General features: G+C 36.8%; 1 protein-coding gene across 7 annotated transcripts in view; it reads left to right on the top strand.

The window, feature by feature from the left end:
- LOC145678605 (zinc phosphodiesterase ELAC protein 1-like) overlaps window positions 1–17569 on the top strand; it is a 63494-nt gene that overhangs the window by 22075 nt on the left and 23850 nt on the right. For 4 of the 7 annotated variants that reach the window (XM_081748946.1, XM_081748949.1, XM_081748947.1 and 1 more), the window contains 3 exons: window positions 505–660; window positions 6126–6265; window positions 8344–8539. In XM_081748946.1, coding sequence (XP_081605072.1) covers window positions 505–660; window positions 6126–6265; window positions 8344–8539 — 492 coding nt within the window. The remainder of the gene's footprint in view (window positions 1–504; window positions 661–6125; window positions 6266–8343; window positions 8540–17569) is intronic. The other 3 variants (XM_081748950.1, XM_081748952.1, XM_081748951.1) reach the window with 1 other exon arrangement.

Here is a 17569-nt window from a genome sequence, read left to right on the forward strand (position 1 = left end):
TCTATATGTGTTATAACAAAGCTATACTATTACTTCATTATTTTAGTCATGATATTCCGAACTTTTTCTTGCTGCTTGTGTAATAATCATAAATAATCTGTCATTACTTTCAGGCTACTTGCGGCAAGAGAAGCTTCCACGCACCACAGCCTTCAGCTAACCTTTTGCCTCCACTACGATTTTTCTGTTTCAATACCATCCATCAACTGTAGCCTCCTTCCTCTCTTTTCTGTCACCACGTTCCTCATACAGTTCCGTATTAAATAATTTCCTTACCAGTTTCTCTTTCTCTATTCAATTACATCTAAAATGGTTATTTTCTCCCCCACTATTTTTAATACTTCATTTGTTTTCCGTTTGACCTATCTAATTCTCTTTATTCTTCTCCACACCCACATTTCGAAGGCATGTAGCCTTTCTTTCATTGTTGTTTCGTAATGTTGATGTTTCTACCCCACATAGTACAATACTCCACACTTGTGTAATGCATAATTCTTATTTCAGTTATTTGGTTTACCAGGGTTGATCTGTACACTGGGTAATCAGGTACAACAATCGTCACCGCCATTGGTTTTGGAAATTTTTGGTCCTCTAGGCTTAAGGAAGTTTATACGGACAAGTTTGTGCCTGTCTAGGTCTCCTCTTCCATTTGAGTATATAGTAAGTAAACTCTGCTCTTTTGTTAATACATATAAATTAAAGTATTGTTTCATCTTTAGAAGTCAATTTTTGTTTGAACATATATTTGGGATGCTGTTTTTGTGTAGTGGTGAAATTAATGTTTGTATCTTTCCTAGTACTGAGCCATTCGCTGATTCATAATATAATTCAACATTTAGAAAATAGATTATATAATGTAGGGGAACTACCTAATGTCCCTCAATAACAAAATATCTTATCAAAAATTATAAAGGGCGTTCAATAAGTTTTGCATTGATGGGTATAATATTTTTATTAGTTGCAATATAATGATGAAATTGTAGGTGAACATACTTTAATCCGTTGGCTTCAGAATGGTAATAATTGTTGTTTCCTGTTGTTCACAGGGAAACCACTACAATGGACACTGAAGTAGACATCAGGACCTGACAATGGTTGGTAATGGAATTCCTGGTCAAAACCGGTGATGAATCAGCTACATCAGTTTATAGGTAGTTGCTTCCGATTTTATGGTGATCAAACATCGGACCGCGCCAGTATCCAACTTTGAGTGCAGCGGTTTAAAAAATCTAACCTTTCTAGTTCAGGCCTGAAAATTATGGCCTTCTTTTTCTGGGATCAGTGCAGTATCAATTTCATACACTTCTTTAAACATGGCTTCACAATTAACAAGGGGCATTATTGTTTATTCTGGATGAGGTACGACATGTTCTCCAAACCAACAGACTAGAGCTGTAAAGTAAGGTCACCAAACTCCATCATAACAACGCCAAGCCTCACATAGACATGATGACAGCAAAAAATCATGAACATGGGATGGGAAATCGTCCCTCAGCCTCCATACAGTCCGGACTTGGCTTCTTCGGATTTTTTCCTGTTTTGTCGTTTGAAGCCCACCTGCGAGAAAAAACATTCGACAGTGACAAAACACTCATTTCTTGTGTGAAACAATGGGTAAAATTCAGCCCCCTGAATTTTACCAAAGTCCATTTAAGGCATGGAAAGAACGTTGGAAGAGATATATCACAGCAGATGGAGGCTACATTCTGTGACATGGTCTTATAGTCAAAGGATCAATGTATGGTCACCTATAATTTCATTATCATATTGCAACTAATAATATTATAACCATCTGTGCAAAACTTGTTGAACTCCCCATATACAAGAATATTTTATCGGTAAAAGTACAGATATCACCAATAACATACTGTTTAAGAAGGCTAGTTGGAGAAAATAATTAATATTTAACCAAATTAACTAAACAAGGAACATATACAAAAAAATAATTAAAATTGTTGACTGTAAATTTTCTTTTATAAAACTTCATCATTACTTTTTCTTCTATTTTCAAATCATCTTTAATATATTTTGCATATGCTTCTCCTTGCTGTTAAGCGGAATTTCTTCGTAATTTTTTGCGAGTAAAGATTTCGCGTATGAGTCAGTGAGTTGTTTAGTTGATTTATGGAAACATTGTTTTCTGTAGTGAGTCGTCGTAAGTAATGTTCCAGTGATGGTGTCTGTAGTTTGACAGATGAAAGTTTTCTGGGGATTTTGATTAAAAAAAAAAAAAAAAAAAAAAAAAAACGTTAATGATCATTAGATAGTTTTCATGTATTTTGTAGATTCAGTCCCTGAAGAACATGTCCCTTCCCTTTATTTTTTAAATATTAGCCTAGTTTGATTGGCTGGCTCTTAACCATTACCTACAGGACAAAGTAGTCGTAAGTCTAGTGGATTAGCAGTTACCCACGTGTTCTGCCAGAAACTGCTGAATAAACCATCTAAGTTGTTTGGCGGTCAAGAGAAGTGAAATGAAAGGAACTCTTTTAAGTGTTGCATTCTATAATTGTGCTCCGTAGGGTAAAATAGTCGGATGATAAATGTAAGTGAACGATTATGGAAGAACGTAATGGAATGAAGACAATGGAAACGGGGAAATTCAAATTTTGTTTTGTGCTACAGAGAAACCACATGTACTGAGAGACCATATTCGGGATTTTTTAAAAAGATTAATATCAAGGATCATCGATTATCGAGGTATTTTCGATTATCCAACTGTGACTATTTTCGATGTAACGAATATTTTATGAATTATATATTGGATAAGTTTATTACAGATAATGTGGGATAATTGGCTTAAGAAAGAGACAGTTTTAACATGACTGTACGCACTTATTACGTCCTTGTGCATTGTAAATGATAGATAAAACATGTGATTGACTTGAATTGGGAGAATAGGACATTTTCTTTGTCCGCAGAAATTACATGATTTGAGCCTGCGAGTTCTGATTATGAAAGAAACTCATGTTTGCCAGACACGTGGCGTCAAAAATGATTCTAAAGAATGTGTAAATGAAACAAAATGAGATTTTTTAGATTTAACATCTCGCGTAATGCCCTTTAGGTTAAAGAAGACAGATGACTAATAAAAGTGAATAATTGTGAAATGAAAATTCTCTGCTCTCTCACCAGGAATCGAACCCAGTATTGCGTGCACCAAAGGCAGACGCGCTGGCCACTAGACCAGCAATGAAGGCTCTAAAGAGAGTGTGTTATAAGTTACTGGTGCTATATGTACAGATATGCAAAATAGGTGTGGATTCCATGATGATCCGGTAACATATCTGCAGTCGTGGAATGTGGGTTGGTTTGGATTGGATTGGATAGCGTCCCGTTCAACAGCGAGTCTACATGAGACGTACACCTAATGCTTAACGTGGGATCTGAATCATATGAGCGCCCATTCGAAACCGAACCCGAATCGAATCTTCCACGCCGAAATTTACGTTGGTGAAGCCCTTTTCGCTGATCTAGTGGCTAACTGGCGCACTTTTGGTGCACGTGGTTCCGGGTTCGATTCTCTGGAGAATATTGAAATTTCAACGCATAGGTCATCCCACCTTAAACTATAGGTTCAAGTCTCATATAGCCTTGACGCTGAAAACAAGCACTAAACTTTAATAATAAACCTAGGGTGATGAAGTGCAATAGTTTGTTTGCTCACACTGATATAATAGCTTTATTTATTGAATGTATAACACATAAATACCAATTCTATATTAAGTGGTAACATTTATCTGACTCATCTTTTTATTTTGGCTACAGTGAATTGATAGGAAATCGGCCATTTTATTAATTAACATAAGACCTGAATTATGTGATATTCATGTATTATTATTATTGCTAGCTGAACCTCCGCTATCTACTCAGCGCATCGTTCTGTTATGACCATAAATCTCCTTCCCGCTGTGTATGTCTTCTTATTTACAGAAGTAAAGGATAGAAGACTCACAAAGGAAGTGAATTGCTATGTATAGATGTTGGAGTGAGTTTGTAACAAATTTGCAGAAGTAACACGATATCAAGTGGAAATATTTTTTTTTCCTACGCGGATTACAAAGAATTAAAGGGCTAAAAACATACTATTTCTTCGAAAAATGAATCAAAGCACGCGTCCGACTTATCGGACACTGTGCAATAGTGACTTAAGCAAAGCGCCTGCAATGTCCGTCAACCCGCCATACGTAGCTTCTCTACTGGTTGCCTAACATCGTAGTTTCGGCCTGCAACAGTGTTAATCTTATGGGCTCAAAACAGACCCTAAAATGTTGAATAGAACAATAACGACACGGTTTTTGAAATTTTGAATGAGAACTGGACAATTTACACAGAATGTAGAATCGACCAGTGAACGTTTCTAGCACTTGTGGCATTCGAGATCTCATTGTCGAAAAGATTTCGGACAAACATATAAACCTAGCATTTTAATATATAGATTATATATATGTGTGTGTGTTCTGCAAAGTAGTGAAAAATTACTGTATACAGGGTGGACAATTTTTCTTGATCATCCGTGATAATGGAGAAACAAAAGAGGGAGAAGAACGAAACTTTGTACGAAGCAACTATAAGAAGGGGGATATCGTTTTACGTATTAAGCAACACCACCTAGTGTTACCATCCCAATATAGTTATATTTTTTCAAATGGCATTACGTCAGATTATTACATATTTCAAATTAACATGTCAAATAAAAACTTAAAATACCACATTTATTATTCAATGTTGCAAACTAAGGATGTTATGGTATCACAAACATCCAAAGTTTAGAAGCCTCTATCGCATATACAGAACAACGGAGATGGACAGGATAATGCACATCGAAAGTACCTTAGCGTTGGATACAATGTCCATGGTATGCCTTGTTTCGAATAAATAGGAACGAAGTTACCAGCGCGTGAAAATTTGATTTTTTTTTTTTTTGAAAGGTTTTATTTCGAAAAATGCTTAGATAATTACCATATCTAGTTATTTGTATGGTTTTCAATGAACGTACTAATTATTTTGCCGTCTACAACACTTCGATATCTCAAACCGTTCCGGAGATATGATAAACATTGATAAAGTTCGTAACACTACTGAAAATGGTGTATTTGTGGAAAATATTTAAAATGATTGTTGTTCTCCTCCTCTTTTATAGGATTATAGTAATAGTTTTTGGTAGCTGTAATAACAAGTTCTCTCAATTACATGATTTAAGTAGTGTTGCAGACTTCAGCAATGTTTATCATATCTCCGGAACGGTTTGAAATATCAAAGTGCTGTGAACGGCGAAATAATTTACACATCCATTGCAAACCATACAAGTAACTAGATTTGATACTTATCTAAGCATTTTTTTTTTTCGAAATATAACCTTTCAAAAAAATTCAGATTTTCACGCGCCGGCAACATCGTTCCTATTCATTCGAAACAAAGTCATACTGTGGCCATGGTATCCAACGCCAAGGTACTTTCGATGTGCACTATCCTGTCCATCTCCGTTGTACTGTATATATGATAGAAGCTTCTAAACTTTGGATGTTTGTGATACTATGACATCCTTAGTTTGCAACATTGAATAATAAATATGATATTTTATGTTTTTATTTGATATGTTAAGTTGAAATATATAATAATCTGACGTAGTGTCATTTGAAAAAATATAACTATATTGGGATGGCAACATTGTTCACTGGGTGGTATTGCTTAATACGTAAAATGATATCCCCCTCCTTATAGTCGCTTCCTGCAAAGTTTCGTTCTTCTCCGTCTTTTAGTTTCTTCGTTATCACGGATGATCAAAAATCTGTGAGTTTTACGTCCCACGGTTATGCCGGTTAGGCTAAAGGATACGGTGATGATGAGTAATGAATGAAATGGTAGAATGAAGAGAGTGGAAGGAAACGGGAGAACCCCGAGAAAACCCACGCACACGGTGTTTGTCCACCACAAAGTTCACTTGGCGGGAGCTGGGATCGAACCCGGGACCCCTAGCACCAGAGGTGAACGCTCTACCACTGAGCCACCGCGGCCCCCACGGGTGATCAAGATAAATTGTCCACCCTGTATATTGAATGAATAGAACACTTTTCTAATGTAAAACAGTTGATACTAATTCCCATATGAACATGCTATAACAGGTACATGAATTAGTACCAGAGGAGAAACAGTATCCAGAGGATTGGAATACATGGACCGTTGCTGATGAAGCTGTGGATGAATTGCATCCTCAGGAAAAGCTTGGAAAAATTATAGAATGTGAAAATGGAAAGTGGAATGTGTAAGTACATGTATTTTAATATGTTTTTACGGAAGGTATTTACGAAATGAAATCTTGTGTTTAATATCCTGCGAGGTAAAGTAGAAGACTGATAAAAATACTAGAAAATGATGACTAGTGGGACAAAATATGACAATTTCTAGAAACACACGGACACGATGTTGCTCACCAGAATTCAGGACCAATCTAGGAACCCTATACTTTAAAGATAATCGTTACTTAAGACTGAGCCGTTGTATTCCTAAGTGGAATGAAATGCAGTGTTTATTGGCTTTGGTTGTAATCTTTGCATTAAGAGGAGCAGGAGTGAATACCGCTAGTAAGGATTAAAAGCTTCGATTTAGCATGGGCCATAAAACGATTTATTACATACATACAAGGTACGTACCTGGATTCTTGATTCGCCCTTGTAGCTTTAGCTTTTAAACTAATTGGGAGAAAAGTTTGAAAGGATGAGGCTCATAGGCCATGTTCCAGGCACATAATTCAAGAAACTTGTATATGTTAAAGTACTATATGAGTTAATTCGAAAAATCATATTGGTTTAGCAAAGGTCAGAGGCGTGAAAATTGAATTTCACTGATTTTGTAGTCAATATCGTATATTGTGATTCTCAGTTGTGGCATATTCTTGAACTGAAATTTAGGATTGTATATTTTTAAAGGAGTCACAATGTGACAAATTCAACATTACTTCCCAAGGGCTCTTCCACCGGGAATCGAACCCAGGGCTCCGTATACCAAAAGCCGCACGTGCTAGCCACTATACCAGCAAGATGTACTTCTATTAAATATTTGTCAGAGCGCTATGTCCAAACGAGATTCTAATTCATTTACCCAAGCTACCAAATCACGATCACTGACACCTGATTTTCATGATTACCTAAATACGAAGAGTTTCAACAGGTCCCTAAAACCCTTCATGTTGAATCCTCGATTTTACATCATCCGACATAGCTGGTGTAGCAACATACAGAGTCGTGCTGTATCCTTGCATATTGCGAAATTCCGGAGTTCATTACATGGTGGGCGTGTTTCGCAGTTTCATACTGCCGGGGTTTACCTTCCAATGATATACACCTTTCAAATAACTTGTGAACTTAATTATATTTCTCACCAGCTTATTTCATACAAAAGTCTTAACAATTGTATTCGTCATTTCCTTGGAAAACTTCATTCCTTCTAAATATCCCCACCTCTACATTCTCTTATTATCAATTTAATTTACGTATCCATTTAATACCAATGAATGGGACAAAGGAAGAAGATTCATCGAAAAAATTATACAAAAATAAGTTTTCCTTGCTTAGGTTTCTTACGGTAGTATATACGCGCCGTAGCCGACTCAGACATTCGGTCGATTGACAGCGTCACCACTATCCACATGATGTGTTCAATAAAGGAACCCGTTCCCGATTTCTGATTGGCTGAGGGCAGTTTTTCACGCATAAAAAATTCCCTATAGCACATTCCTCAAATTTCGGACTTCTTCTATATTCAAACCTTTATGCAGAGTTTCACGTCTCTGTCTCATTGGGAAGTACCTAATCAGTGTGATGAGTGAATCAGTGAGCCTGAAAACTGTATAATTTAAGGGTCCAGTACGCGAATATGGTTGAAGCTATGAGTGTGAAATTTGATATATGAACACATCTCTCGAATATCTGCTTAAATTCCAAACCTTATATTTCTACCTTTAATAGTTTTCTTTCTTTCTTTCGGGCCTCGAAATCGCCGATTTTACTCAAAACTCATGTTTCTGTATAACATGCTTCCGGCATTGCAGGCCAATTTTTGTTTGCCAACCGAATTTTCTTTGCGGAACTTTGCTGCGATGCACTGCTGTGTATGTTGATATGATTGAAATATGTGCAACTAGTTTTTAATTCTATTCTCAGTAGTTTTATTTGTTAATCTGCATGGACTTCCGAGAAATGGAATACTTAACGCAGCTGTCCTAATTATGTAATTCGATTCATGATTGGAGCTTTCTTCTGTCTAGTTATAATATATTTTCATGGAACGTAAGCTAATAAATAAGTTATTCTGTACACTATTTATAATTTTACTTATTTGCAGGTATGAAGATTCTAATGTTAAAGTAACTGCTGGTGCAATCTATCATCGCGTACCTTGTTTTGGATTTGTTATTCAAGAAAAAGATCTCCCTGGAAAATTAGATGCTAAACGTCTACAAGAACTTGGACTCAAACCAGGCCCATTGTATGCAAAAATTAAAAAAGGCTTGGCTGTGACCTTAGAAGATGGTACTGTTGTATCCTTTGTAATGTATACCGACTGAAGGTGTTCTTCGAAAATTTGAAGGCGATGTCATCAGTAGGCTGTAGCTAGCGAGTAGTGAGAAACAGCAATTAAATTGCAAACTACAATGTTTCAACATGTCCTCGCAAGTTAAGATGAATGATACAGTTTGCATACAACGTTTATTGACTAACTCTTATACTATAATTCTCTTTTGAAATGCATAATAATATATTTTTGATAACTAGACGGCTTTGTTTGGAAGTTTTTTTTTTTTTTCTCCTCAACTTTAGGCTTTGCAATATTATAATATAGTACAGTATTTTGAAAGGCGCACCTATACATAAAAGTAAAAAATTCTATTCATGAAGAAATAACGAACTTGAGACTAAAGGCCACAATTAGTTGATAAGCTAATTAAAAGAAACAAAACTATTCTCTTTGAAGGGACGGCTGGCTTAATATCTTACACAAAGGCCGTCCAAGTTTTCTCTGTGTATTGTATGGATATGAAAATTAGGTCTCAATTACAAAGGAAGACCGAGGATTTCCGGAAACAAAACTTTGAGGCAAACAATTGATATAAAAATATAAACAAACTGGTAACTAACGAAAACTAAATATAGCGGAAATTCACAATATATAATAACGTCACCGAATGTAATAAGTATGATAATTATGTCGAGATTCTAAGATGAACGAGTCACGTCGTTCAAATGAGAAGTACGCACGGTGTGCAAACCGTCTTGGTTAAGAACATTGGAGGGGAAACCTATAGAGTGCGGAACGAAGATAAATATAGTATAAGCAGAATCGTAATTGTGTATGTATAATGAAAATAGTAACTGAAATACTGTCAACTGATGGACGTCTTTGGATTTTCAGAGTGTTTTTCCGATTCTTTCTGCTTATTATTCATGAGTTCATCTATGCAGTTCCATTAACTTAATGAGCAAGACGTGGGATAGTAGTATGGGTCAATCATTTGAAATTGTAATTTTATATATATATATATATATATATATATATATATATATATATATATATATATATATATATATATATATATATATATATATATATATATATATATTTATAGAGAGAGAGAGAGAGAGAGAAAGAGAAAGAGAAAGAGAGAGAGAGAGAGAGAGAGTGTGTGTGTTTCAAAACAACACCGACAACGTTTGGGAGGTGATTCCTGACACCAAAATAAGACGAAAACCATAGACCAACCTGGGTGCACAAGTTCTTCCTTTCAGAGTTATAGGCTGCCGAAAACATGAAAAAATGAACTTTAAAGGTCCATAGCTCCAAAACTATGAGACCTTTCTTAGCTGGGACAAGACTTCAGTTAGGAACTGATATGTGCCCTATCCAAATATCCAAGTTTCAGAATCATGTGATAATTCGGCGACAATTTTTATGGAGGTAGTTTGAGAGTACTTCAAATTATATGCCCGTAGCTACACTCCCTCTATAAAAATTACTTCTTGAGTACCTCAGGATTCTGAAGCATGTATTTTTGGATAGTACCCTTATTAGTTCCTTAGTGAAGTCTTGACCCAAGTACGGTAGGTCCTATACGGTTTTAGAGCTATGGTCCTTTAAAGTTTTTTTTTTTTTTGTGTGTGTGTGTGTGTGTGTGTGCGTCAGGAATCATTTCCCAAACGGTGTCGGTGTTTTGAAACACCCTGTATATATATATATATATATATATATATATATATATATATATATATATATATATGTCACTCTGTGATCCTAAATAAATATGGTATTGTTGCATTCTCTCTCGTGCTGCTCAGTAATCAATTTTGTTCGTTCAAATCAGAAATTTGCGTTTTTTATAGTATTCTGTCAAGTCCTCTAAAACTTTTTTTAAAAAAAAAAAAAAAAAGAAAGCTATTCCACTGTATAAGAATATTTATTATCTTTCCTCCTATGCCATCACATCGCGTTTCTCCGTTACTTTGCAATATTTGAAATAAATTACGACTTTATGTATGGAGAAACGTACGTTATCTCTGTCCCTGTTTAGTTTATACCGTGACGCTTTGCCGAACCGGTTGACTTATTCTAGACTGCCTCAGTCCATGCTTCAGAGTTGCAAATCACAATGTATTTGGTCTCAAAATTCCTGAACGGAATCAATCGATGAAATCGGAAGCCACCACTTGACAACCAGGATAACAAAACCTAGGAGACGGGTGGAAAACAGACAGTTCGAGTTTACTGAGAGTAGAAGGAGAATTCGTGCTTGCGCGCGTGGGGATTTCGATTAATTCCAGATTCCGCGTCGCTGTTCTCCCTGTTCTGGTTTCTTACCGTGTACCCGTTCTACGCAAGGGCCTTTCACCTCATAGTTCTTTTTGGTCAGTTGTCTGCAACTCTAGCTATATTATGAGCTCCGCAGTACACGTGTCGTGGACGCCACATTTATTTCTCGTGTCCACTTCACAGTAGAATGCCCTACGACGCGTCACGAGTGCCACTACGGACGTTTACTGCTGAAGATACACAATTTTCCCCAGGAAATTTTGGTGAACTTTCTTCTTCCATCGCCAGTATCTCAGTTCAAAAGCCTTCATAATGCATCCTGTTGTTTATCGCCCGTGCGCTGCAAGGACTACTACTTCGACTAGTGCTTAGCGTCGCGTCGACGTCAAAGAAATGTCTACTTTTAAGCCACCAGCGCAAACTCGTAAACTATATCAACCATCACTTCATCATTTTCTTTAACCTCAAACTATGAACACTGATGATACTTCTTGCCCTTTCACACGTGACCCAAATGTTGCTATGGTTCGGGCGTTGAAAGCAGTCACCGCACAGTTTCGTACCATGCAAGAAACTCGACAGCAGCTGCATCTGCGTGAATCTATTACAACCACAGGAGCCTCTTTTGACTTGGATGCTGACATCGCTTGTATCTAAATAGGATTCTGGTTTGAGCAAAAGAGACGCTGCTTAGCTTTGATACATTTTTATCTCTTATCTCTTTCTCCAGCAAACAAACAATTTTTGATGGAACGCATTAATCTGTTGTGCATTTCTTTGTAGTACGACAACCGCACTGCCGACACTACAAACATTCCGGGTCTCACGATTGTACATCCACCGCAGCCCTTTCGGACCTCGGCGCTGCAGCAGAAGTATAAGAAGACGACAGCGAATCCACCGTCTGCAACCAAACTCAAGCCATGAGCCTCCTGTCTTCGATTTCTGGACACCTCTGTCTGTGGAAGGGTACCCGGTCAACCCACCGGAAGATTGGCCGGACCAGCTTTCGGTTTTGAACGATCCAGTCACCGACCTTGTCGCCCAGTTTGACTCCAATCTTAAGATATTCGTTGGCTGCCAGAAGTTCCTCGTGTTTTTTTTTTTTTTTTTTTTTTTCCTGTTGCCTAACAGCGCCAAGTGGATGTTCTTTGTGATCTACTAATCCCAAGAGTCCTGGCACTAACTAACTGAGAATGGGGACTGAGAATTCTGGAGAATGTTAATTAGTCAGATTAGTGATCTTCCGTGTTAATTAGCCAGATAGTGATATAATCAGCCTTCTTCTCAAACTGATAGTGATAGTGACACTGATGATCTTAGTGATATTGACTCTCAAGTGTCTAGTGTGGGTAATGATTCCCCAGAAGCTGAATCCATGTTAACATATTTACATATATATTAGGTGATCCCTACCCACTGTCCTTCGACACAGCGGATACATCTTGTGCGCCGTGACACATATTCCTCCTCCTCCCCCCCCCCCACTATGCTCCTAGAGGATTGTGATGTACAGACTCAAAATATTTACCTGCGATAATGCAATTGGAAGATGCAAGGATAGTGGAATCAATGTCTCATATTGGTAATGCTTATCCCGTCTTCCGCATTCCTAAGCTAACTCAGTGATGACAATATACGATCGTTTCTATAAGACAGTGTATCGTGTTACTCTGGCTCGAATGACAGACTTGCAAACCCTTCCTCAAGATTATCTCCTTAAAATTGACTTCAACCAAGGTTTTTATTATATCCTGTTATCATTGCATACTCGTAGATATTTTGGCATTAAATGCGCAGGACAATTTTTTCGTTTCAGTAGATTACCTATGGGATGGGCCCTTTCAAAGCTAATCATGCAACAATTCACTGTTCTCGAGATTCTGTTGTACATTTAGTGAAGTTCATACTATGCTTCAACGATATTTTACTCACTGGCTCTCCCACTAATTTACATATTTTATCTACTACTTTTTCTATTAATATCCAAAAATCTGTACTTACTTCCACTCAAATGTTTACATACCTGGGAATACAAATTGACTTATCGACAAATATGTTATCAGTGTATCCTAGATATTTCCAAATCATACGTTCGTGTCCATTGTCGCTACTCTGGCATTTCTACCGCGCACGTCAAGTATTATCTGGTTATATTGTATGGGTAACACCAGTGTCAAGCATGACCTTTCCTTTAGCATGTGCTGTATTATAAAAATTATATCAGAGCTCGCGTTTCCTAGCGATTGACGCGTAAATCTATCATTTTGTCGATTCTTTGACCCGTAAAATTTTAAGCTGCGAGTCAAATTTGACTCTCCCTCGTAGCTAAGCGGTTAGCGTACGCGTCTTTGGCGTGAGGGACCCGGGTTCGATTCCCGGCGGGAGCTCATGTGGTTCGGATTCCACGTTAATCAGTAGGTCCACGTCTCATATAGCCTCGCTGCTGAAAGGGACGCTAAACTAAAATTAAACCCAACTCAAATTTGACTCGCAAAATTTCCGCCCGGTAGTTTCATTTGTTGCGAGTTATTTATCACTGTAAGGACGTAATGTGTTGTGAAACAAATTTGGTGTACTGATGAATACGTACAGATAGATTTGTCAACGATATAGCCATTAGTGAATGCCACTAAACAAAGTGTTCTTCAACTGAAGAGTATATACCGAGGAGAATTTCTGGATGAAATACAAGGACACAGAGCTTCGTTTTTCATCTGAAATCTGTCAACGGCAAATTGAAAATGTAAGGAATAAGTTCATTGTTAATGTAATTGACAATTTGGAGGCAAGATTCCCAAATGTTTCCCTAGACATTTTAAACTCGTTTAATGTCATCTTCAGTCCCAAGAAGTACCCCACATCCCTAGAAAATCTTGCTACCTATGGAAGTTCCCAGTTGGAGGTGATCGTTGATAGATTTGCCTCTGTCGCAAATAAGGAAAGAATGTGTGGCGATTTTACAATGTTCAAGCACACATTGAGTGACTTGAAGAACCTCCTCTGAAAAAATTGTGTTGCAAGTTCGTGAAAGACAATTCCCAAGTGAAAGAAATTTTCCCTGATTATTCACTTTTGGCTTTTTGTGTTTTGGTTTTGCCAATAAGTAGTGTTCCTTGTGAAAGAGCATTTAGTACTCAATATAGAATTAAACTCAGTCACAAAAGTTAGCTGAAACACACAAACTTGAACAATCTTATGTTCCTAAGCAACAATGGACCATTTGTAGTGGAATTTCCATACTGGAAAGCTGTAGCCGCTTTTGAGACGATGAAGCAGAGGCGAAAGTAACTTTTCAAATTTGTTTGTATATGGTGTGTAGTTAAAGAAGAAATGTGCTGTTATCCTGATGAAAAAAAAAACTGCCAGGTTCTTGTCTGTGTATCATAAAGGAATGTAGCCTTACCCCTTATTAAAAGAAAAACTGCGAAATTCTTTTCTGAAAACTGTGTATGGGAATTTAATATAGAAACGGTGTGATGCCTATGTAGTAGGTAAGTACTGTGCATTTTTTAAAAGTAATGAATGAGAATTTCATTAGTAAGTTCACTTGTAATTGAGGGGCTCGGGCGTAAAACATGGTAACCCACCGACCGAGCGAAATTGAGTTCTGAACTGTAATTACCTTGTCTTGGGTGAACGCGTAAGACAGTCGTTTCAAGTGGTTGAAAATTTCGTCGGTAGATGTTGTAGGTGACTACATAAAGCATGGGAAACCACAACGTGCTTGAAGTAAAACATGGTAAGCCACAATCAATATGGTGGAAATAGATGACAATATGCCGGCATCCACAGAATATGGAAGTCGATTTGGTGATGTCTAGTGTTGTTGACGATAACGATGAAGATCCTGACTATATTTCCGAAAATTCTACAAGTTGCAGCAGGAAGAACAAGGAATATCATGATCATAAGGTACGGAAACGTTACCCTATGTGCAAGCAATTACACATTGATGGGATATCAAGTTTTACGTAAAAATGGGCTTTATTTCTGTCAAATAATTAAATTACCCTTGTTATCAACATCCTGATTTTCGTGGTGATATATTTTAAGTATATAGAATGTTTCTAGCGAAAGGAACATACATCGTTATTTTTTTATCGAGCTGTATTTCTCTTGTAGTGGGATTGTGCTTTACCATGTTTCACATGCAATGAATATGTAATGACTTAAATTGCACTTTGTAGTCTTGTACTACCATGAGCAAAATAAATGACGCGTCTCTTTATTTTGAAGTTTTTTGAAAATATCTCCGTTTTCTTTATATGTTCGAAATTTCGGAAGGTTTCCCCAGCAGGACAGGTTAATAACAAACCCGTTTTTAATATTTGTGTTAGATATTAGCTTAAAATAAAGAAATTAGAAGCAAAAAACATTAAATCGACAGAAATCTCGAGAATTACCAACTCTGCTAAAGTGGGAAATTTTCAAGAACGCGAGGGAATTCTGCAGTTCAACACGAAGCAGCGATGTCTATGTCATTGAGAGAAGCGTGGATTAGATCTACAAACGAAAATTTTAACGAAATATTTCTAGTATGTCTTATTATATGCATTATCAGCGAACTCCAAATATATGAATCTATGCTAAGTATTAACGTATAGATAGTGCAAATAGTGGAAATTACCTATGGAAAAAGACGAATTGTTAGCCCAATCGTAATGAAAAATCGTCTTTACTGTAGAACAGGTTCAGCTTACGTAAGAGAGCAAATAGCTCAGTTAGGTATAGCAACGAGTTTGTATACCGAAGGTAGACGGTTCGAATCCCGTGAAAGTACTGTTGTCATTTTTATCACTAAGGTTATTTTATTTATTTTTTATTTGGGAAAGAATCAAATTGTAACATATGTGTAAAACTCATGACGATACCAAAAAAAAAAGAAAGAAAAAGAAAAAAAAGAAAATATCGTCAAACACACAAACAATACTTAATTCCCGGCACTCTTTATTCTACATGCCATCTCTCAATTTTTCGATACAGCCCCCTTAGTACTATGAAACTCTCTTCTTCCATAGTGAAATGGAAAAAGATCATACAATTGCCACTACTTTACAAGAATATAAACCAAAAACGTCAGTAGAAAGCACATTATAAAATTTACTTTTTGAGGCTCGTTTTGGTGCCCCTCTTTCTCTGGCGCCCCGGGCAGTCGCCCGGCCCTTAGTCCGCCCTTGAAAGTACGGACGCATAACTAAGGACTGCGGAGGAGAGGTTAACCTTCATGTTATGCCACTGGTTTGACGTGTTTGAAATGTTCAGTAAGTGATCAGTTGGTGAAATAATTTCGACGGTTACTGATGTTTAAAGTTTAGCTAAGACAAAGCTACCTAATCAAATACATTTGATATCGCGATGTCACAATTTGATTTTTCCTCACATAAAAAAGATAAAAACAATAGTAATAAAAACCCTTACTCGTACTGGGCTCCTAACTAACTAACAACCTAATTCTTACAGACTAGTTGCTCTGACCAACTGAGTTTCGATTTCTTACGCGAAAGAAGTCTGTTATATTAAGAGGCATGCTTTTCATTATCAAAACTGTTCGAAGTAATACGAACATGGCTTAAGAACAGAGACGGAACTGAATTACCACTCGATTGACCTTGAGGGCAAATCACCAAAGCGTAGCTATAAACGTAAGTTCAGCATGCATTTCTCTGGAGTTGTGTTCAGTATTCCTATCTGCCAGTCATGCTTGTTCGTAGGAGTAATATGTTACAAACCTAACCTTTCGATAGAGCACAATGACAGAGAATCAAAATTAATGAATTCTTGCCCTTGTGAACTTGGGATACCACCATGTGCAATAAAACTGTCGCGTCTTCTGAAGTGATATTTTATCGAAAATAACTCGTTTTCCTTTATATATCCGAAGTTTTTTAGGGTTTCAAAATGAGGAAACGTTACTGACAAACAAGGACGCATTTAGAGGTGGGTCCAGGTGGTCCGGACTCCCCTCTGAAATCCCAACTTCTCTGTAAATTTAGCCTAAATTTAAGGATTATCTTTTAAATTTTATTATAATTTATCCTAATATTGAAGTCGGACTTCTCCCGAAATAAATTACTGCATACGTGCCTGCTGACAATTTTCAATATATTCCTTAAATAAGTAAAATAACTAAATTAGGAGCAAAAAGCTTCAACACGGGCTAACTTTTGTCCACTGCCAATATTGTTAGAAGGGATATTAATAGCAAAAACTGCTAGGCAATGCTGAACCTTGGAACTTCACTCCGAACAGCAAGCTTATTATTGAGAACTACATATGAAACATTTTATCAAAACTTATCTAGCTTTTACCTGGCATGAAATTATTATATACACCAAAATTCACTCTCCTAAAATGTGTATCTAAACATTGCTCTACGTATCTACGAAGCAATGAAAATTATTTATCGAAATATGTGAGCAGAGAATTCTAACAGCCAGCCATTTTATTTAAATCGTAGTAAACCCTGTAACCGGCGTTAACGTGAAGACAAAGCTTGGTCCATTGGTAAAGTGTTGGAAGAATATAAACTCAATGTTCGTAGGTTCGAATCTATCCACTCATCATAACATTTTGTTCTTATGTGTAACGATGAAATAAGAAAGAAAAAATGTATAACCGTTAAGACAAAACTTCAACCAAGTCTGAAGAGAACAATACTAAAATAGTAATACAATGACGTCAACCAAAAATTATTTCATGTAGCGTTTGGACGAAATTACAGCTGTTAACAATTGCAGAAATAAAAACAGGCTGTAATGCAATC

Source organism: Thermobia domestica, chromosome 2 (assembly GCF_964235325.1).
Source record: "Thermobia domestica chromosome 2, izTheDome1.hap1.1, whole genome shotgun sequence".
Classification (NCBI taxonomy): Eukaryota; Metazoa; Arthropoda; class Insecta; order Zygentoma; family Lepismatidae; genus Thermobia; species Thermobia domestica.